Source organism: Rhipicephalus microplus, chromosome 9, assembly GCF_043290135.1.
Source record: "Rhipicephalus microplus isolate Deutch F79 chromosome 9, USDA_Rmic, whole genome shotgun sequence".
Taxonomy (NCBI): Eukaryota; Metazoa; Arthropoda; class Arachnida; order Ixodida; family Ixodidae; genus Rhipicephalus; species Rhipicephalus microplus.
This window is the reverse complement of record NC_134708.1, coordinates 38,496,245-38,517,920: the sequence shown is the minus strand read 5'-3', so window position 1 is coordinate 38,517,920 and position 21,676 is coordinate 38,496,245. Positions and strand designations below refer to the sequence as shown.

The 21,676-nt window shown below is 44.6% G+C and overlaps 2 protein-coding genes across 2 annotated transcripts; both read left to right on the top strand.

Annotated features, from left to right (window-relative positions):
• The first annotated feature begins 546 nt into the window (after positions 1-546).
• LOC119163712 (uncharacterized) lies at positions 547-6,205 on the top strand. Its single transcript, XM_037415776.2, has 2 exons — positions 547-2,084; positions 4,725-6,205. Exons 1-2 carry the CDS (start codon positions 793-795, stop codon positions 5,668-5,670), a joined length of 2,238 nt encoding a protein of 745 aa, XP_037271673.2. The 5' UTR covers positions 547-792; the 3' UTR covers positions 5,671-6,205.
• A 2,383-nt stretch (positions 6,206-8,588) lies between these two features.
• LOC119163711 (uncharacterized) lies at positions 8,589-21,448 on the top strand. The gene is made up of 2 exons (XM_037415775.2): positions 8,589-10,351; positions 14,186-21,448. The coding sequence occupies exons 1-2, from the start codon at positions 9,156-9,158 to the stop codon at positions 15,147-15,149; spliced, it is 2,160 nt and encodes a 719-aa protein (XP_037271672.2). The 5' UTR covers positions 8,589-9,155; the 3' UTR covers positions 15,150-21,448.
• The last annotated feature ends 228 nt before the right edge of the window (positions 21,449-21,676 follow it).

Below are 21,676 nucleotides of genomic sequence, written 5' to 3'. Positions count from 1 at the left end.
CGGATTATCGGCGGTCACTTGGAAAGCGGCGGTCGTCAGAACTACGGTGGTGGCGCCACTCAAGTAGGAGTGTCTTCAAATAAGTTTTTAAGTTTTTTGGAGCTTAAAAGTAACAAAAACAACGTTAAAATTTTTTAAAGGCGTAAACGTAATTATAATTAACCCTACGTAAGTGACGCCGTCATTCAGCAAGCAACTTTTTTAATACAATGCATCCTCTAAAATTAGTAACAAACGTCAGAATTGCCGATCTCAAAGGCTAAGTACAAAGACTTTTACTCCTACGTAGGCAGCGCCGCTATAGTTGACCGGCGTTTCGCGCTCTTCCGGCAGGCACGGGAAATCTAGGAGGCGTTGGTTTAGGCAACGCGTTGCTGGTGGCTGCTGACAAGTTGTAGTATATAGGCACGGAGGAAGGATATAGGTGTTCTGTGACCTGTACTGCTGCATATCGTGCTGTCGAAACGTTGCCGTGGGAGCAAAACAGCAAGATAAGCTTTCACACCGCCCGATGACGCGCCAGCGTGCACCGAACGCCCCCCGATGCGCAGTTAGTATTGCACGGGAATGCTCATCGACACCACGTGAGATTGCTGTCGTCGTGTCTTGCTTTGCGAGCGTGAGCTAAGACCTGAGTCACGACAGATATATATATATATATTTATATCTGTGTGTGCTCCTATCACTCTTATCGTTATCTTCGTTGCCGTGGTCTGGACCAACCTAGTCTAGAAACGTTGGCCTGGACTGCATTGACGAGTGGCAGATACGCTCGGCGGGCAGTCAACACCGATGTATAGTCTGCGACACGCCTTACCGCAGTTGCTACGGTGTCCAGACTCGGAAGCACTTGTGACAGAACCGAGGGTCAAAATGGACGGCGATGGCTGCGGTGAGTCACCGCTGCTAAAGGCTGCACACGTCGACGACCGCGTCCAGTACATCCGTAAGTTCCTCGCCTCCAAAGGCGTCGACTTCGACAGACCCTGCAGCTACGACAGTGACGGCGATTGCTGGCTGTCGACTGCATTACCCCCGTGGAACAAGATCCTCTCGGCGGTGTGCCTCGAGCTAATCGAGATTCGACCGGCGGTCCTGAGTCTGCGTTCCATCGACATGAGATCCAAAGGTGACACAAGTGCGGACTCGCTGAAGTGTGGCGCATACCTCTTCATGTGGCTGCCCCAACAGCACGCCTGCGTGCAGTCGATATGCCTGGTAGAAAGTCTGCTGTTCAAGAAGCTCACGGTCGCGCTCAAAGTGGCGCTCGCGTCGAGCGCGCGCTTGCGTCATCTCACTCTCAAGGGCGGCTACTCGACGCCGTTCAGCGAACGAGAGCTGGCCGACGGCATGGCTACGCTGAGGGAGCTCGAGACCTTCGAGTTCCGCAAACTGGACATCACTTCCCGCGACCTAGCGCACAATATCGCCGCTCTCCTGCGGGAGAACGGGAGGCACCTCGTCAATCTGTGGTTCGAGCGCAACGAAATCTCGCAGAACAACACAAATGTCATTCTCAAAGCGGTCCTCGGGTGCCACGCTCTCTCCGAACTCTCGTTCGACCACAACTACCTGAACAAACGCAATGTGAGAAACCTGGCAAAGGTCGTATGCACCCTCCGGAGCCTGAAAAAGCTCACCCTTCGCTACAGCATCTCTGAGTGTGGACCCTTTGACCCCGTTGCAAAGGCCTTGGAGAGCAGCACATCTCTCGAAGAGCTGAGCTTGAAAGCCTGCCAGATGCAGTTTGAACTGCTCTTTGAAGCCCTACAGACCAACACGACATTAAAGGTGCTGGACCTGGACTCTTGCACAATGACCTTCGATGAAGTGAAGCACCTTGCCAGAGCCCTGACATTCAACAAAGGCCTGCGGACGTTACTGCTGCCGCACTGCAGTCTAAAGGATGCGGGTGTCATGGAACTTGCCAGTGCGATTGCCAAAAACGACACGCTCGAAAAACTGGACGTGTCGCACAACTGGTGTGGTGCTCGAGCTGTCATGTCTTTCTGCGATTCTCTGAAGAATAATCGCATCCTAAGGAGCATCAGCTTTGGACTAACTGCAGCATCTAATCAGGAGAGGTACGTAACACATGCAGGAGCTGCATTTGCTGGCGAAACAAGCTGACCGCTGTTTTGTTCTGTATCTGTAGTCTAACTTATTTCACTTGTGTACACTTAACAAATCTAAAGTGATTAATGTACTTGACTTCATTCATAAAGAAGCTGCTCTGACCAGAATTTATGATAGTTTGGCTGCCGACTTGAAAAACGCTGCTTTGGTTCCAGCCATGGCAGTCGCATTTTGATGGAAGCAACATGGTGAGGCTTGCCATGCTGTGAGGTGTCGGTGCATGTTAAATAGAGACTAAGTGGCTAGTTGGTGCGGCATTGTAAAGTGGTTGCACTGAGTGATATGCATTGTAAAGTGGTTGCTCTGGGTGAAATGCACAAATGACTGACTGAAAGTAGGACAAGACAAGAGGTGTGCAATCTCGTCCTCGCCTATTTTCCATCGCCCGTTTGTGCATTTCGCTCAGTGCAACTACATTATAAGATATTAAAATTATTTATAGCCCGTCACACCGCCTTTCATAGCCCAAGCTGCTTTTTGTACGTCAAGCCCTCTGATCCAGCCAACTAATGAATCAATGTTATGCAACAGCACAAGACAGAGTTTAATAAAACACAGAATAGAAGAAAAATGTGCCGATAGCTCATAATTTGCTACACCAAAAAATTTGACATATTTCATGTATAAGCACACTGTTTATTTGCTTTCTTACCAAACACTGTTATTACATGGCTCCTGAACAAATCGCAGCTAGCATTTGAGGTTTTAACTGTTTTAACCTACAGTTGGCATAGCTCCACTTTGTCCACTCATCTTATCATTTCAGGAAACATTTGTTCCACACTTATGTGCTTATTGTGGTGCTTATGAGGACTTCCCATTTTACCACAACTCACTGTTTCCTTGAAGACGCGGCAAACTAAACAAACTACATGATGTGACTTCTGTTGTCTGTACATGGCAGCCAAGTGAGACAACAATGAAAGAACCATAGCGCCACATCTTGGGCCATGAATAGCTGCAACGAGGTGCGAGAAGTTCTCAAATAGGGCCAGGTGACCCGAATTGCATGAGGGGCATTCGAATCCTTTAATTAAAGGATTTGAATGCCCCTCATGCAATTCAATGCTTGAAGGCTTGCGAAAACACTGCATTTAAATGCAGTGTTTTCGCTAGCCTTCAAGCATTTTTTTGGCAGAAAACAATTATGGCAAGGTTTTTTATCTGGTACTTTATTGATGGAAGTCAACTGAATATTGGCCTTTTTGTACAAGGCCATCAACTTGTTCTACCAATATTTCATAAAGTGAGACACTGGTTCTGTTTAACAATTTTCCTATATTTTGTGTGCATGTTCATTTTCCTCATCCTTGATGTATTTTTTCTTTATAATAGTATATTGCTATATTTCAGTTTGCTGTACCTGTTTGAAACAATAGGCCCTGTGATGGTTATGTAGGGATTAAGGCACTTCGCTGCTAAGCCAAGGGTCACTGGTTTGATCCCATCTATAGAGGTCGAATTTCGATGGAAGAGAAATGCTTGAGGCCCATGTACCGTGCGATGGCGGAGCATTTTGCTAAAAACCAAATGTTCTACAGAATCGTATTGGCATGTAAAAACCCACAATTTATTTCGTATCGGGGGACAGAGCATATACGTGGGAAAAGAAAGAGTGACAGGCCTTGGCACTGGCTAAGAACGTCGACATTAATTTTGTATGTTTACAAATATATAAGCTTCTTGGGAAATGTTAATCACAAAGGGGGGGAGGGGGTATCTGCCCTGTTACCTGCTATGAAGCCATACCAACGAGCTCAGGTTTATAGTCTTTTAAAGCAGAAAATTATGATCATTAGCAGGCCCAGTCAGCTGACAGATCTTCTTATGATCTCTTTGTGGCAGTAGATGTGAATGCCTCCCTATCTTTCTGCTTGTTTATTCCTTCCTGTTTTAGACGTGAATGAAAGGTTAAGCAAAAAAAATGACTATTACGCCAAATATTGCATAAGGGGCTTGGAAGGCCTTTTTTTGAGTAACTTGTACTTAAGAAAACCAGTTGCTGAAATGGGTTCTAATGTTTGTCTTATTTAAAGGGACAATTAAGAGAAACGATGACTTGGCCTAGATTGACAAACTGCACTCTGACGACTCTAATGCCATATGTGTCACTATCATGAGTTCAATATTGGTGGAGAAAATTATAGTTGAACTTTCATTTTTAAATTTCCTGCCGAAATCTCCGTCTGCGACATAAAAACTTTTGAAAGGTATTTTTCATATTTTAATGACATTGGCTGAATTAAATTTTCGGAAGCTTTGTATGCCAAGTCTATGGCACTTACACATGACAATGCACTTCATTTTTATCGATTAGAAGCCACGTAAGATCCAGTAAACATTTTCGAAATCTGCGACGTCGTGGTGTTTGGGGCGGGAATCTAAAGGGGGGCGTCCCCACCCTCATTTACTTTTTTGGCATTTTCTTGCTCGCGCAGTGTTGTCTCGTGGTAAAAGTGGTGTTTTTGGGATTGTGAAATTGTACTTAGTGGTACGAGAGATGTTTCGCTCTTTAGTGACCCTTAACAATGTGACGCATAGAGTGTTTCAATGCCTCCAGCTATGTTCATAATGGTTTTGCTTTACAGGTTGGAGCTGTCTCGTCGATTGAGCCAGAAAGAGTGCTATGGCCGCATTGCACTGCCGTGGGTGGATGCTGACCTGACACCCCTGACAATAGCACTGATAGCGGATTCCCAGTCACTCCGAACACTTGACCTCGGTGACCTGAACGAATTCTCCTGCTCTCTTTTGTGCTTACTTTTTGATGCTGTTGCCAGCAACACCATGGTCAGAGTCCTGAAGATGGAAGCAAAGCACTACGATTGTCACCTGGGGCAAGCACTGCGCAATGCGCTGATCTCTAACCGGTCCATCAAGGACCTGGAATTAGAGGTGGGCATGAGCTCATTTGATGGCTCGTTCATTTGCGATGTATGTAAGGCCCTCCTTGTCAATACAACGGTGGTCAAGCTGACCCTGTTTGCAACTGAAATTGGACTTCGCGCTTCCAAGTTGTTTGCCCAGATGCTCAGACAGAACAGAACCCTGACATCGATTACAGTTTACTCTAAGCATTTTGAAACAAAGCGAGTAGAGATGATATCTCGGGGACTCGCTGAGAACAATGTTGTGACTTCTTTCGTGTCCACGTCCTTGCCAAGAAATCGTGCCACGCTCCGTATTCGGGAGGCGATCGGACGAAACGTCGGCTTGCTTAACTTGGCGGCAAAGTTTGTGATGCGGATAACGCTGACGAAACGCTCCGCCCAGGCGTTTGAGACTCTCCGTGTAGGTCCTTCATTCGTGTTGCAGCTTTCCGAGGTCACTGGAATGTCTGAGCAAGAAGCCTTGGCAGCCGTTGAGGCAGCGGACAGATACATACATTCACACTACCTCTACCTCACAGGGGTAGTGAAGTTTTCGGTAAAGTGCCATCCGAGCACACAAACCCAGGTGGACGCCCTGAACGATTATTGCTGGCAAGCAATTGCACAGTTCCTCAGAGTTTCCGACGTGTGTGATGAACGATAATCTCTGTGTTTCTTGTGCTTGGTATTTTTATGGTACTCTATATGTACACCATTACTTCTTTGGCCCTAAAGGCTTGCCAACTTTGCTAAAGCGTTCTCTGGAAAACTTGACATCAGAAATGTTTTTGTTTGTTAGAGTGCCAGTTCCTCAATATAACCAGATTGCTTGAGAAACAGTGCTGCTATACGAGTAGAACAGTTGCATTTTGAGTTATTTGTACAAATGAGACACATGTCTCATTTGTGTAACTTTCTTAGCTGCTCAGATTGGAGAAAGCTAGCTGGGCTTATAAGCTTTGTTTCTGAATGTAACATTTTTTTTTAATTTATGAGCACTTTAATTTCAGAGTACCTGAAAAATTTCTTTTATAAAATGTAACATTTTTTTTTATTTATAAGCACTATAATTTGAGTACCTGAAAAATTTCTTTTAGAAACTGTAATATATGTTTTATTACGGACACTAACTAATCATGCCATCGTGCCTTCACTTTTGTCTGGTCCGTAGTACTTGCCAATAAATGTTCCAAAAAGCTGTTGTGTGTTTTTTTCTATGACGCGGCCTCTGTGGTTTGGCAGTGACAACACTTGGGCTGTTGCCAAATGTCATTTCAGTGTCCTATCTTAGTTGTGACAGCAACATTGGAAAGAGGATTATGGTGGAAAAACAAAAACACGCATTCACCCGCTCAATTAACTGTTCTTTCATACATGGGGTATGATCTTGTCATACATGGGGTATGACCTTGCACAATCCAGAGAAAAGAACGGGAAATTTTAGAGCTCATTATTCTTTCACAATATTGATTGGAACTAGTAACCTCTGACTAATTATTAATCGAGAAAAGTAACTCTAGAAAGAGGCATCCTGGCGCTTGACCATCAGTCCTGGACATGAAATGTCGGTTAAAATGTTTGCAAATGACTAGAGTTGCTTGTTATTGATCATTGCTGTGTGACATAAGGCTAGGAACTTGGAAATAATTGTTGCTGTTGAATAAGCACACTAGGATCGAGTCTTGGAGGTGCAGTGCTGTTCTGCTTATACTCGCGTTTTCTTATGAATACATCTAGTTCACTATAGTTATGAATCTCTACATGTTGGGCTGATAGTACCAGGAAAAGGGGCTCTACGGGAGCTGCCAGAAGAGCGAGCCGCATAGCTTCACGGCGAGTTATTTTCCAAAGTTTGCTCATTCCTCCATAAATCGTAATACGTGCTGGCCCGCCAGCTGGTTTGCTGTGTCAATTGGCTGGGTGCGCACAACCAGGGGAAAAAAAACACTGAAGTCATGTCAACGCTGTTAAAAACTGGACATTGTGGGCACGGGAGGAACAAGGAATAGCGCGTGGCATGTGAGGTTGTTGTTCGCTCTGCTATTCATCTCCAGGCGTATTAGTCCTTTAAACCCGTTTTTCTACGAAAGAAGTCTTGGGGGTTTACATTGGTGCAGAAAGTCGACCCGGTTTCAAGGAAGACCATATAACTTGGAGGAGGGAAAAACTCCATGCCATGGAACGCCTGCGAAACACGAGAACAGCTAGACGGCGACACAACACCAACAGCATCAATGCAGTTGATGAGCTTCTAGCCTCCAATGAGTTTGACCTGGCGGAGCTTCGTAGCATTCTTCGGTGCTTGGAGAAAAGGAAGAAACACCGCATGGTTTCCCTCATTCGGCACAACTCTAACAGCATTATGGAATTTGATGATAGCAAAATGGTGTGTCGTATGCTATGGTACTTCCGGTTCGAGGCATATCCCTTCGCCGCTTCAAGGTGCCTGCTGCGGAGTGCAATGAAGAAGGAGACACGTGCAATTCTGCGACGCGTTTGTTGCCCCTTGTGTAGTTATTGTGTTCTAGGATACTTTTGTGAATGAATACATGATATTTCGCGCATTTGAAAGAACGAAGCGGAAGTGATAATGGGTGAAGCGGAGGAACAATGAGAGGCAGGTTTCGAGCGCATTTATGCTTTAAAACGCGCAGTAATCTTATTCAGAATCACCTCGGTTTTTTTATTTTCTACCACGAATGATGGCCGCCTCAAAATCACGTGCACATATGAATACATGCTGTGAAATGTCAACTAGGTTGACTACATAAGTATGCGTACTGGACCCGATAAAGTGCGCCGATACAATATATTTGCATAGCCTATATTCTGCATCCCCTACTGCCTGTTAAGCTTATGGAAACAACTGAGCGCATGAAAGCTATGCGCATGGCGCAAAACTAAAGATATCGCAGGACGTAAAACGATTGAACTCTCTTTAGAAGCAAAGAGTTGCATGCATGGTATGACGTCTCTATTGGGTCAGACTTGTTTTGCTTTTACAAATACATGTATATGTTGAGCATGCAATGAAACGCAATGTTTGAGTGTGTGAGGATATGGCATCTCCAATAAAGGGAGATTGAGGGGGAAAAAAGCCACAAAACTGCGAGAACATTTGATTTTTAGAATGAGACACTTTACTGCGGCCATTCACTAAATTCTACAAGTGAGCAGCATGAAAACAAATGGATGGACGTTTCATTATGGGTGGACAGAAAAAAAATTCTAAGCGAGAAAACGCGCGAGAACACCCTTCGCTGCAACGTGCATGTGTCCGGAGGTGCATGCTGTTTGAATAAGAAATGGCCACTCGTACCATTATAACTATCTCGTAGTGACTGAATTTATTTATTCATCTGAGCAGCATAGCACTCCCACGTTTAAAGCAGCGATTTGCGAGGAAAGGCCTCCGCAAGCGCTAAGTGGAACACTCGGAGAGCGACGGCACTGGCAAGAATGCCCGTCGGGCGGCACAGCATCTCGAACCGGAAGTAGATGCAGACGAGCGCCGTAGCCCACAATTCTTTGCGTAGGCTACAGTGTACCAGTACACTGTACGTAGGCCACTATTTCGCTATCATCCATGGAGGAAGCAAACAACTTCTATCCGCCTTTTCTTGAAGGCAATCTTCATAGGCGGTTTTTAAATGACCACAAGTAGTGCAAATATTGCAGCGCTTACACTTAGTAAGAACGTGGTAAACCAATACCTTGAAAATAACCAAAAATTAATAAGAAAATTGAGACGATGTCAATCTTAGAGGCCATAGTTATGTCGATTGCACGTCGTACCGCTGTAAACACGCGCACCCTTCGACCTATAAACTGAAACGTAGTCATTATTTCAGTATTTCGAACCAAAGATGCGACGACGACGTCTTTGCAGTTGAAATTTTATTATAGCTGCCCTGCGACCCAACGCCATCCGAAGCCTACTTACTGCCATTTTACCAGTACGCGAGAAAGTAAACAAACTTGCAATCACATTGCAGCTTGCTTGTAGCGTTCGCATGTGTTAGCATGGGTAGCCGTTGCCGTAGTAGTGCAGATTTTGTGCCGCTTAAACAACAGTGAAAAATATCTACCCGGCTTGGCCGGTCGTAGAATCGACGGCGCGTCAACATTCCGGCTGCCGCATCGGACAAAATGTCGTCCTCTCCGGTTATGTTTTCTTCCGTATCGTTCATTGATGGTCCGTTTCGCAAGTTTCTGTCGGCGACAGCCAAGCCGTGCACGTCCTCACCACCATCCGAAGATTGCTGGCTCTGCAAAGAAGTCAACCACTGGAACTCCGCCCTGGCCTCTCTCTGGCTCGAACTGATAGAGGAAGAGCCCGGACGCTTGTGCCTGCGCACTTCGCGCGACACTGAACCCTACGCGGACATTTACGCCAACTCCGTCGACTGCAACACGGCCCTTCTTCTGGCGTGCCTTGTGCGCCAGCACGCGTGCATCAAGAGGCTCAGCATTTGCCACAGCGCGTTCGATTGCCGGACCGTCTCTACGTCTGAAGTACTGGAGCTGGGTTCGGGTTGCGCCGTCGAGTACATCGAGATTTCAGGAGACGCGGCTCGTTTTTGGACATTACTGCTGGACGTTGTCGGGGACGTATCCACTTTAAGGAGCCTGCGCATCGAAGACTTCGTCCTCGACGACGCCTCTACGTCGCGATTGGTGAAGCTCATTGAGGCGAACAGGGAAAGCCTGCGGGCAGTCTCTTTCTCCGCGTACGATGCGGACCCCGAGATACCGGTGGAGTTGGTTTGCTCCCTCCGCCGGTGCGAAGCCCTGACCGAGCTGTCGCTATTCGGACAGCCGACTCTGAATGCCGCCACAGCACTGGAACGAGTTATGCAGTCGACTGAATCTCTCCAGAAGCTATCTCTCCAAGACAATACACGAGACCAGCGCATCTTAAGTGCGCTATGCAATAGCCTGAGTGCAAGCTTCTCTCTCACGGAGCTGCACTTCGAATGTGCCAGCCTAAACTTCGGACAGCTGCTTCAACTGCTCAAGTGCAATGGCACACTCGAGTCTCTGATTCTGAGTGGCGACAAGAAGAGACCAATGTCGTTGGAAAAGCACCATGGCATGCCGTTGAACGCACTTCTGGTGCACAATGCTGGACTTCGCAGCTTGGAGGTACGTCATTGCACCTGGACCAGTTTTGCTGCTGAAGAAGTCGCTGCTGGATTGGCACGCAACGGATCCCTGGAGCGCTTCGATGTATCTCAGTGTATCGTCAACTTTGGCATAGTGCTAACACTATGCAGCGCACTTGAAACCAATGATACCTTGAAGATCCTGGCGGTTCCCTGCGACGATAACTTCGTGCATGAGCAGTAAGTACAAAAATTGAATGACATTGTTGCACTGTTAAGGTATTTTGAAACAAATAAATCTGTGCAGGAGATGAAACAATAATAAGAGAAGTTGACAGTGTTATGTTTAGAGTAATAATAATAAAAGAAATGGTCAGTGTTCTATTCAGAGTAATAGAAGACTTCCTGCATAGTTATCTTTCAGTCTGAATGTTGCACCAACTAGCTCCCCAAAGCACTTGTGTACAGAGTTAGCGTAAACTGCCAGCATCGTAGCGACTTAAGGTAATAGCAACAAACAACTTGGACTAGCTTGGCAAATTTTGCCATAACTGACCGACTAGTGGCTGCTGGAATGAAAGGAGGACAATGGATGAACAGACAATGCAGCTATGGTTTCACTACCTTGTTGGCTTTAATAGGTTGTGCCCAACAAAAAACTAGCCCTTTGATCCATCTCCTTTATTTTGTTCTTTCATAGTGAAAGTCTAGATATATTTTAGGTAGCATGTTAGATATGTTGGTCAGTTGCCAGCTCACAAAAAGAGTATGTGTTACACCTTGCCAACTGGCAGTAAAGGAGTATTCTATACTGATCCCCATGGCTAAAAGTGGCTCTGGCTAACACTCCCAGGATGTACGTGCAGTAATCCCCAACGGAGTGGATGGGGAATGACTGCTGCCACAGCTCATTTGACAGAGCATCGGATGTGTCATTTGGAGGTTTTAATATTGATGCTGGCCAACAGCAAGTTTTTTTTTGGTAATTAATTTGCATTTGTTTCGTAATCCCTACTCTACATTTAAAAAGGTACTGGTACAAAATTTTGGCCTCGCATTTTTGTGCTGCAATGTGTTGCTGGGGGCCTAATAATCATAACATGGCACATTGTTGCAAAACACGACACATAATGACAGGCTCCTTATTACCTGCGATTCTCAGTTTTTGTGTGAGAGAGCTCCAAAAACTACAAGCTGCCAGGTGCAGCTATCGACCCTTATACTCAGACACAGATTTAGAATTCTGCAGCATTTCTCTCTCAAAGGCAGATTCATACAAGGCTGACTCAGTCGGCATGCACTCTGTACTGATGTCATGAGCCGGGACCCCGCCTTTGTGGAGCATGTGTAGGCGATCAGCTGGCACGCTTCGGTCATCTAGGCTGGCCTCTCAGGAATTCTTAACGCTTTACTGCGTGGTGTCGCTAATTCGCAACGTACTGAAAAACTTCAATCGTGCGAGTCACGGAAGGCGTGTGCCACCTTTAATGCCAGCTGTCAAGTACTCACGGGGAATATAGCTTTCAGCATGAAAAATCTTGCGCTATCTCATGTAAGGTATTCTATGCTAGAACCAATTGTTGTGTAGCTAATCGCAGAGAGCGCAAATCACGTGTCAGAATGCTAACTTCTTCGTTCTTGCTCTCCAGGCTGATGCAAGCTCTGCCTTCAATAATTGTGTTTATTTGGTCTGTACGCGTTCAAGGTGTGACACACCACATATTGGGTAGTTCTGAAGTACCTCTTTTATTGCAAGGTGCTTGCTTCTGTGGCATGCGGAGAATTCACGACATTCATAAGAGTATGCATTAAAGGTGCACTTTAGATAAATTTGACTGTGTAATTCTTTAAGGTTGCTATTTAAACCTGGAAAATGACAACAATTTTTATTTTCTTCGGCAGTTTCATCATTCAGGCACTAAAGGGTTCTGTTGTATTCGACTTAGCGAGTGCAACAGTTAGGATGTCAGCGAACAGAACAGTGGCACACTTCTGCATAGTCTGCATCAAGAGGTCTTTTGAAACAAAAAATGTGAAAGCAGTGTTGCCAAACGCAAAACTCAATGCATGCGCTGCTTCCATGGATTCGCGAGCAGCCGTTGAAAAGTAGTCTGCTGCCACAAGCACAGCAAAATGAAAATGGTGGCTATGATGGCATCATGACTTGTACCGACGTTGGGAAAGGAGGGGGGTCACTGCCGAGTCACTTTCAAAGGTGTCATTGCAGTGAGGTGCGGCTTGTAGTGCTGGTTCATGCATGCAAACTTCTAAAATTATTAAAATATCTCCCAAACAATATGCACCATTGATATTTTGCAGATGATATATGCATGTTCATAGAAATCGATCCCACAGACTATCTCCCCTGCAAAATGTTTTGTCAGTACCCTTTTAAAAGCCGAAAAATGTATCTCCCCATTTCATTGGCCTCATTGTCTATTTGATTCATTATGAAGTGGCTGCTATTGGGTCTGTGTCATTCAAATTACTAGGCTGTCTCATTCCGATTACCTTTGAGGCATTACACAAATTATTGTAGATATTTTTGGCAATAAACAATCCTTACCTCCTTTCATGAAATTAGTCGGAACGTAATTAAATGCCTTATTCTAGAGAAGTTTTCACGATAGCAGTTAGCAAAACAAGGATGCCAAAACATCCCTGACCTGACCTTTCAGACAGATACAGAAACTTTCTAGCTGGCCGTTCTTTTTGTATCACTGGAGCTGTTGTAGTTCTTGGCCATAGGACAGATAAGTGTCTTCACGTCATGCTCTGGTTCCCAGATACAGCCATAGATGACACAACTATTCTCCACTGATGACACAACTCTCCACTTACTAACCTCTCACCCGCGCTGGAATCCATACAAAATCGTGCGGCTAGGTTTGTTCTTTACGACTATTCTTATCATACCCTTGTCACCGAACTCTAATCATGTCTTCGTCTTCAAACCCTTGAGCAGTGCCGCAAAGCTGCCAGATTATGTCTTTTCCATAAGTTCTATTTACCTTTACGCCGACAGAATGATATCGAACCCTTGCATCGCTCTTCATCTTGTCATGACCACCCTAAAGCAGTTTTTCCCCCAGCAGCTTGCACTACCACCCACATAAAGTCATTTTTCGTTCAAACTGCAAAAGACTGGAACCGTCTTCCTGCCGACATGGTGCACCACTCCAGTCATACATCCTTCAAGGCATCTATAGAAACCATCATGTAATAGCTATACCCACCTCTCATGTAATACCCCTCACGGGGCGTTTGAGGTACTAATAAATAAATAAATAAACTGCCTTGTTTGTAGTGAAGTCCCTAAAAAACGGAAGTAGTGCTGAGTGTGCCTTTTCATTTCTGCCTCCTCTCTCAACAGCTGCAGCAAAGTCTCTAGAGTGTCCAGCAGGAAAGGATGGACACAGGCATACCCTCTTCCGGCACATAGGGTAGGGTAAGCCAGTGTCATCGTGGAAGCAAAAAAAAAAAATGCGCTACCTAGGACAGACAAGATGAAGCTTGCACTACCAAGGCTACCAAGCGTCGAGGAGAGGAGAAGCCTGCACACTGAAAGGAACGGCGCTACTTTAGTTATTTCTAGGGACTTTAGTTTTCAGGCAGAGTCATAGCTGCGCAGCTAAACGGGAAAGGGAGTCTCGAGCATGAATAGCGTGCAAACACACAGTAGCTGGGTAAGGTGTGGCAAGAACTGCCAGGCATCCTTTCCCATAAATTTCTACAAATAATGTGATCCCAGACACGCCCGAAAAATCACTAGGGAAACACGGAATAACTACAGCTCTGCTGTTTCTGCAGATTTCACACTGGGTGGAACTGAGGAAAGCTTACACAAAAAGGTTTCTTGAGACTCTTTCCTATGATGGCATGCCTCTCAGATAACCACTCTTCAAAAAGAAATTGCATAGGCTCTTCAAAATCGTGAAACACTATTATGTATTTGCTTCTTTTTTGCAAGATGCACAAAGACAGTCACGTTTTTAAATGTGTAGATCTTAATAGAGAGCTGCAATAATGCCCTCCCTTCACCAACCTCCACCCTTTTTTTTTCTCTCTTTACAGAGTTGGTTTGTCTGGAAAGCTGGTGGCAGCCAAATGTTTTGCCCGCGTAAGAACAACCTGGCCCGACACATATACTCCAGCCCTCACAGAAGCCTTAAAGGTGCCCGCTCTATGTCCAGAGGAGCTGCACCTCGCTGCCTTTGGCTCTTACAGCAGCTCTTGTCAACGACTGTGCAAAGTCCTCGCTAACAGCACCATCAAGTGCCTCCACGTTAAATTCTCCACGTGCACGGTCAGCGAGGCGGAAGCATTGCGCGAAGCACTAGATGCCAACTCCTCCATCTGGAAGCTTGTAATGGAGGAAGACAGCATATCCGAGGGTAGCTGTGTAGGTGTGGTTGAAGGTCTGTGGGACAACATAACACTGACTGAAATTTCACTCAGCATCCACAGGCTGGACGATTGGATTCTGCGAAGCCTTGGGACGGTGGCTCTTAACCGTGATTTCTTGGAGAAGCTGTGGATAAACTGCATCGATGTGGATTTGAGCTGCTTGGATGACGTATGCAGCCTCGGCCGCTCACTGAGGTCAAATGGCACGCTAACGGGTTTCTCAATCTTCAATGAGAGACGTCGCACCGAATGTTTATTCGCTGGAATCAACCACCATGTGGATCACAACAGGAAAAAGTGGAACTGTGCCATTCAGTTCGTGCTCGAGCCTCGCGTCAACAAGCGCTGGGCCATTGCATTCGAGTCACTGTTAGAAAAGCCTTGTTTTGTCCAGCGTGTTGCGAGAGCCTCGGGAAAGTCGTCCAAGGATGCCTTGAGAATGATCAGTTCAGCAAAGTGTTTCATTGCGAGAAACTACTTCTTGCTAACTGGAGTCGTGTCACAAGGCATCTCTTGCCACACTCACTTGGAGACTCAGATAGACAGCCTGAACAGTTTCTGCTGGCTTGCTTTGGGAAAATACCTAAGAGTGCTTGATGTGGTCGACGACAGTTACGAAAGCTGGTGCTAAGTACGGCCATGTGATGTCTCAAGGTTTGGAGTGTTCAAGTTCTTGCCAGATCAGCAGGCAGTCTGTATTGATAGCTCTTCTTTCATTAAGGGCCACATGCTCCATATATGAGATATTTGAGTCGGGTACATGAAAATACTAGCCCATGCTACATGAACTGAGATCAGACACTTTGTCAGGGTTACCACGAATTAGCTTCATACACAAGACACCATGGAAACAATAGAATATATGTATGGGGAACATAATAGACACTATCCAGGCTGCTTTCCAAATGCACGTGTAAACATAGCAACTATAGCTCACTGCATGCATAAAGTTTGATTGATTGGTTGATTGATACGTTGGATTTATCGTCCCAAAACTACCATATGATTATGAGAGACGTAGTGGAGGGCTCCGGAAGTTTCGACCACCTGGGGCTTCAACGTGCACCCAAATCTGAGCACACAGACCTACAGCATTTTCGCCTCCATTGAAAATGCAGCCGCCGCAGCTGAGAATTAATCCCGCGACCTGCGTGTTAGCAGCCGAGTACCTTAACCACTAGACCACCTTGGCGGGGCATGCATAAAGCATGCTGCTAAAGTTATTAAATAGGCAGTAACCTGAACGCAATAATTCTTCAATTTATAAAAATTTCATGTGAATGTTAATGCAGAAATATTTGAAGCACTGCATCAACACCTAACCTGGGATCGTTTATGCACTAAATGTGGACGAGTGAAGCTACTTTTGGAACACACCCTGTGGTAGATCTCAAGGCCGGCTACTAGTGTGTCTTGCAGAACAGCAGAGGGCACGCCCGAAATGAACACTTCAATCGAACATGACTGAATGAAACAGAAACAGAGGATTTCGTGCCCTCGAGCTAGCGGTAGCTCTTGAGGAGCAATGGCAATAATAATAATCTTCTAGGCTGATAAAAATGAAGTTGCAGGGGGGGGGGAAGGGTCAGAAGTTCTCAGGGCATGTCCCCATAGGAATACATGGGATGGTGGCCTGGAAATTTTTGACCACCACCTTATTGTACATCTCCCCGTGCCCAGTAAATGACGTCACTCGACTCGACTTCTAAAAATTAAACAGCCACACAGTGGTTAACTTCGGCTCCACCTGGCCAACGAAGACAAAGGCAGACCTTTTTCACGTATGAATCTGCTTTTGTTGAGGAAAAACCGTAGATGAATTAAATTTGGGTCACTGCATGAATAGGTGTTGATTCCCGAAGGTACGCCATGTTTTCAATGAAAAGTCTTTAGTTTGAGGCAAATCTCGTCGCATTCAGCCCTTAAAGTTCAATCGAAAGCTCATGCGATGATGCAGGCTTTCTTTTCCATTTTAAGAGCTTGCTTCTTATGCTGGGGAGTTGTCTCTCACCGTAGCGTCATGTACGCTAGGTCTCATTGCTCTCGCTAGAGGCGCAGCTGTGCTCTTCGTTGATTTAAAGAGTGCTCACTACGTGGCACGCCACCACTCTGATGGTGGTCCACTCTTGGCACGGGCTCTAGTTTGACAGGAGACCGCTAGAGGGCTGCACCCATGTATAGCGCTTACTGTTGGCGCGCTTCCTTTCTCTTTCGCCGTATATCACTTGGTGCCCTCTGATACTGCCATTCAGCTTCTACTATAAACACTGAAGAAACCAAGGCAGCGGCGTAAGGACTCGCAATGCGGCTGCAGCCCGAACTCGCCGCGAAGACCCTGTTGTCAGAGTTCGTGAGACCAGAGGGCCAGCGCTGGCAGCAAGCACAAGCCAGCAGCAGCGAGGCGGCGACAGTGACAGGGGCTTGTGCAGCCAAAGCAGCGCGGGTTCATTGACAAGCAGACCCTGAGCTGAGGGCTGTGCATATAATGTGTATACGAAATCACACCACACTTCCTGTGTCGCGTCTTTGTATGATGATCGAGCGAATGTTCGAAGGATTGACGGTTTATCGCATTTAACCTCCTGAGCAAGCTCGTTCGTTATCATTCACTGTTTTCTTACATCTGATTCAGCGTTTCGCAACTTGTATAACTACGCTGTGAAACACTCAACTGTTTCGTAACAGTTATTCTTTCCACTGGCATTTCCGTCCAGACATTGTGGGTAAATATCGTGGTGGCACATTTTGGAAGGCCTCGTATATCTCGACCCAAGACCTCTGGGAACCTTGAAGAAATGCTCTTCTATTTTGTTTCATGTCTCTGCGGTTCTCTCGGATGTACTCTTTCAGCTGGTAAGCCTCTTGGCAGCAAGTCTGGCTAATTTTCTTTCCTTTGGTAGAAGGGCCGCATGAAGCATTGACTTGCGGATTTTGGCCACTTGGTTTCCGATGGTGTTTTCTGTTCCATTCTAGATGTTGTATATCGAATTTATATTCATCTTGAATGGAAGATTTGTTCTCCTGGCTCTTTTCTTGGGTACACATGAATAGTTTTCTCATTCTTCTCCAAGTGATCGCAGTCGTCAAACTTGCACCTCAAACATCCAAGGCACAGTGAAATTCTCTTTCAGATCAATCACTTCAGAGAAGTCGAAATTGATGGCATCCTTCTTTTTTCGTCTAATTTCTCTCGAATGGCTCTGGCTTGAGTTTGCTGCCCAACATAAAATCCTCCTCAGCTCCGGCACTTCATGTCGATGCAGGCAGTGCAAAGGAACAGTGACACGAGACGAGTGCTAACTTCAGTGTGCTTGTTTCCCGCTTGTGTCGTTCCTTTGCGCTACCAGCTTTAACATGAATTTTTACGAACAATCCCAGCTGTCGGTTCTTGTAAGCTCTGTCAGTTATATTTTCTGGATCCCAAATTTTTGTGAGAGCCTCCGAACCACGTGTCTTCTCCAACGTATGTTCTCAGCAGAACAGTGAGTGGTTTTTCTTGGAAATGGAAGTGGCCCTTGCACAGTCCTTTCTGATCTAGCATGCACAGCTTTCAAGTCCCTCCACTTTTTGCACGTGGGTATCTCATCACCACTCGCAGGTTGCCAGTAATTGTCGGAGCCTATTAATATTTCAATGGTATTGCTTTTGCTAGGCTGACAAAGGCAAAATCACAACACAACGAAAGCAAAGTGTAATATGCTTACTGGCCCACTCTCAGAAAACGTGTCCTCTTACTGTCCCGACTTCTAAAACGTTATTGCCAACATTCCAGACAAAACCAGCAGATCTCATGCATCGTAGGCACAGAGGTAATGTGAAGCAGCCAGCAAGGAGTAAATTACCCTGTACATAACATGCTTATCATTATTTGTGTGGTAGCAACTGTCATTCATGTTCATAATTTAGTCACGTCGTGCGATACCAATTTTTATATATATCAAGCTAACAAAACTGCCATGAGCGTGATGCCGTAAACCGGGGCTGAGCAAAGATACTTTGAAAACACATCTCAATAAGATTTAAAATCCTCGGCATCAAAGTATTTCAGATACAGATGCTTCTAGATTTATTGTATCTAATACAATACTTTCGAATTATATCTTAAGATACTTTGATACATTTGAAAATTCGCCATTATATATTCGGTCTGTCGAAGCAGTGGAGGCCTACGTTCAAAGGCATTTACCTACTTGAAAATTTCTTAATTCCAACCAGATTTGTTTAACATTAACAAAATATTTGTTTGTGTCTCTCTTGTTCAAAGCATACTAACTTCATTCCGATGCAACTTATTTGCATTTGTTTGTCGGGACTTAATCATGACAGCCCTTCATACACTATGCTGTTAGTGGCTTTTGCATGATGTTCTTGTAATTGATGAACGTTGTTGCTTTACTTGGCTACCAGCCAGTGGATCCTGCCATGATCTCGCAGGAACGATAATAGGAAACCTCCGCATAATGGCATAAATACTGCTGTGCAATCTTACCTTTGCCGTAATTATATTACCGTTTTTGCAATATTGCATCAACTCACTATTGTAGAGCAGCAACATTAACGGTAGTAATATCCTTTTTTTTTTACACATTGTGCAAGGATGATAACTATAGATTCAGCGGTCACAACTCATTCAGGACATAAAACTGCAATCATTTTTCATATCCTACTTATCTACCGTCAAAAAGCGTTTGTTAGCAACATAATCACTAACATGCAATCTTTTACAATTTCTTCTCCAAGAGAGCTTATGGCGCCCAAAAACGTCTCGGACATATTGTTGTGACACAAGGTTCAGCAGGATATTGCTGCTATTTACAGTGTTGTAACTTATAGCTCTGCTTGCCAGCTTATTGTAACAACAAAAAGAAAAGATAAACACTTGACAATAGCATAAAATGGGAAAACTAGAATAGTAAGGTGGTTCTATATTAAACAATCACAGTGAATACAGGGTGCAACTACTAGAAAGAATCGCCATACAGCACATACGATTGCACAAAAAAATTTGAAACGTTAATTTTGGAGTGCACTTTCCAACTTGAGGAAGTGCACTTAGCCTTAAAGGAATATCAGTAATGCTGCATAATTCATCATAGCTCATTAACAGACTAAGCACAATATAAAAATACCTTAGCGAAAGCAACGTGATGGTACACCATGTTGTTGGTTTTATTCATTTGAGTTTAACCACTTCTTTTGTAAATATTTGGTTCCAGTTACGTGAAACAACCTGTATAAACACGATACAGGTGCACCCCTAAAAGCTATTAGAATAGAGCATGATAGATCGTCAACTCAATGTGAAGGTCAGATAACAGAAAACTCAAAGCTCGTGAAAAATAGCATAAAAATTTGCCAAATAGCATAAAAAGGCAGGTGGGGATACTCGTGAAAAAAACCAAGTAGTTGGTATTATGTTATTCAAGCCCTCTTTCTAGCATCTTGATGATTTTTTTAAAAATAATTTTCATCATATAAGTCAATCTCATTGTATGCAAGCCAAGCTCATGTATCGGCAAGACGCAAAGCAGCCCCATTCTTTTATTCCTGATGCTTTGCAACCGTCCATCATGCAAGACAAACTTAGATAATGACACGATAGCCGCTTCAGAATTTAAGCTAAAGACTTTGTACAATTTGGATAATCAGCTCAGTGCAGTGGCTATAGACAAGTGTCATTGCACCAACAGAACTAAAAAGAAAAAAAATGTCGAAAAAGAAATGTCAGCTGCGTGCAAGTCTTCATGCACTTGTTTTTGTCGAGATGGCTCGATCGCCATCACTTGACTGCTTCTCTTAGGAATGTGCAGACCTAATTGCCTGTGCATGCCGGACCACTCTGATGGAAAAATAAACATGTAGCTGTCATCGGTTTTATTCAGGGGGCTTTATGGCAGCAGCATCAGCTTGAAAAGTAGAGTTCAGCCAATGTCTATTGTTTCTTATGGTGGTGTTTCCCCAGCACTGTCTTGTATCTCAAAATACACGATGCATTATTAAACGTATCGGAAATACAGATACGGATGCTCTTTTAAAGAGACGTATTCCTATACTGATGCAAAATACCCAAAGAGTATTTAAGATAAATGTGTATTTAATATACCCAGCACTTGCGTAAATGACATGCATGCCGTGACTTTTGTGCTAGCTACCACCTGTCATCTATGTTCGTCATACAGTCGCATCACGCAATACCTATCTTGGTGTATGTCATTCTAGCGAACTTGCTACGAGTGCACCATGAGCGTGCATGTAAATCTCATTGCTCACGATATAGACGTCGCGATTTTCATTTTACAAGCTGTCATCTATGTTCATCATACAAACATGTCATGCAATACCGAATTTAGTGTACTATATTAAGAGAGCAAACTGGCCGCACATGCACTCTGACCGTGGATGCTGACATGACACGAATCTCATGGTTTTAATATTAACACCTGCCATTTATGTTGATTACAGTCACGTTATGCAATACCAAATTCGGTGTATTGATCAAGTTAGCGAAATGGCTGTGAGCGTACCGTGAGTGTGGCATGTAAATCATGTTGTACATGACAAGGATATCGTGATGTTCATTTTACCATCCGTCATTCATGCTTGTCATGCAGTCATGTCTCGCAATACCACGTTTGATGTATGTGTGCTAGTGCATCATGAATGCGGCATGTAAATGGTTGCGTGTAATAATTTCTTGTATCTCTTTTTACCCATGTATTGTGTTGTTCTCGAATATAGTAAAATTGGCATCACATGTTGTATACATTGATAATCCTTGTCATCATCAAATTTGTACTGTGAGTAAGAAAACTTGTTTTTGCTGCGGGAAACTGCAATATTTTTTCTCTCCTCACACAAAGTTCACGCATTGTTTTGCATCTTTACACAAGGCAGTGTCATTTTATTAAATAAAGTGTATTGTAATTGAGATACATTTTCTATGTATTCGTTTACCTTAATACACTATTATTTTATCCTTGCTTATCTTTAGTTGGGCCCAATTGGTATGCACACAAGCTTTGCATCACTTTTTCTTGGCAGAGACAGCACACACATTGAGTGAGGCCTTGAGATCAGAGATCCTGAACACGTGGCCTATGGGCTGCATGCGGCCCACCAACCACTCGCTTGCGGCCCACGGCCCGCAAATGAGTCTTT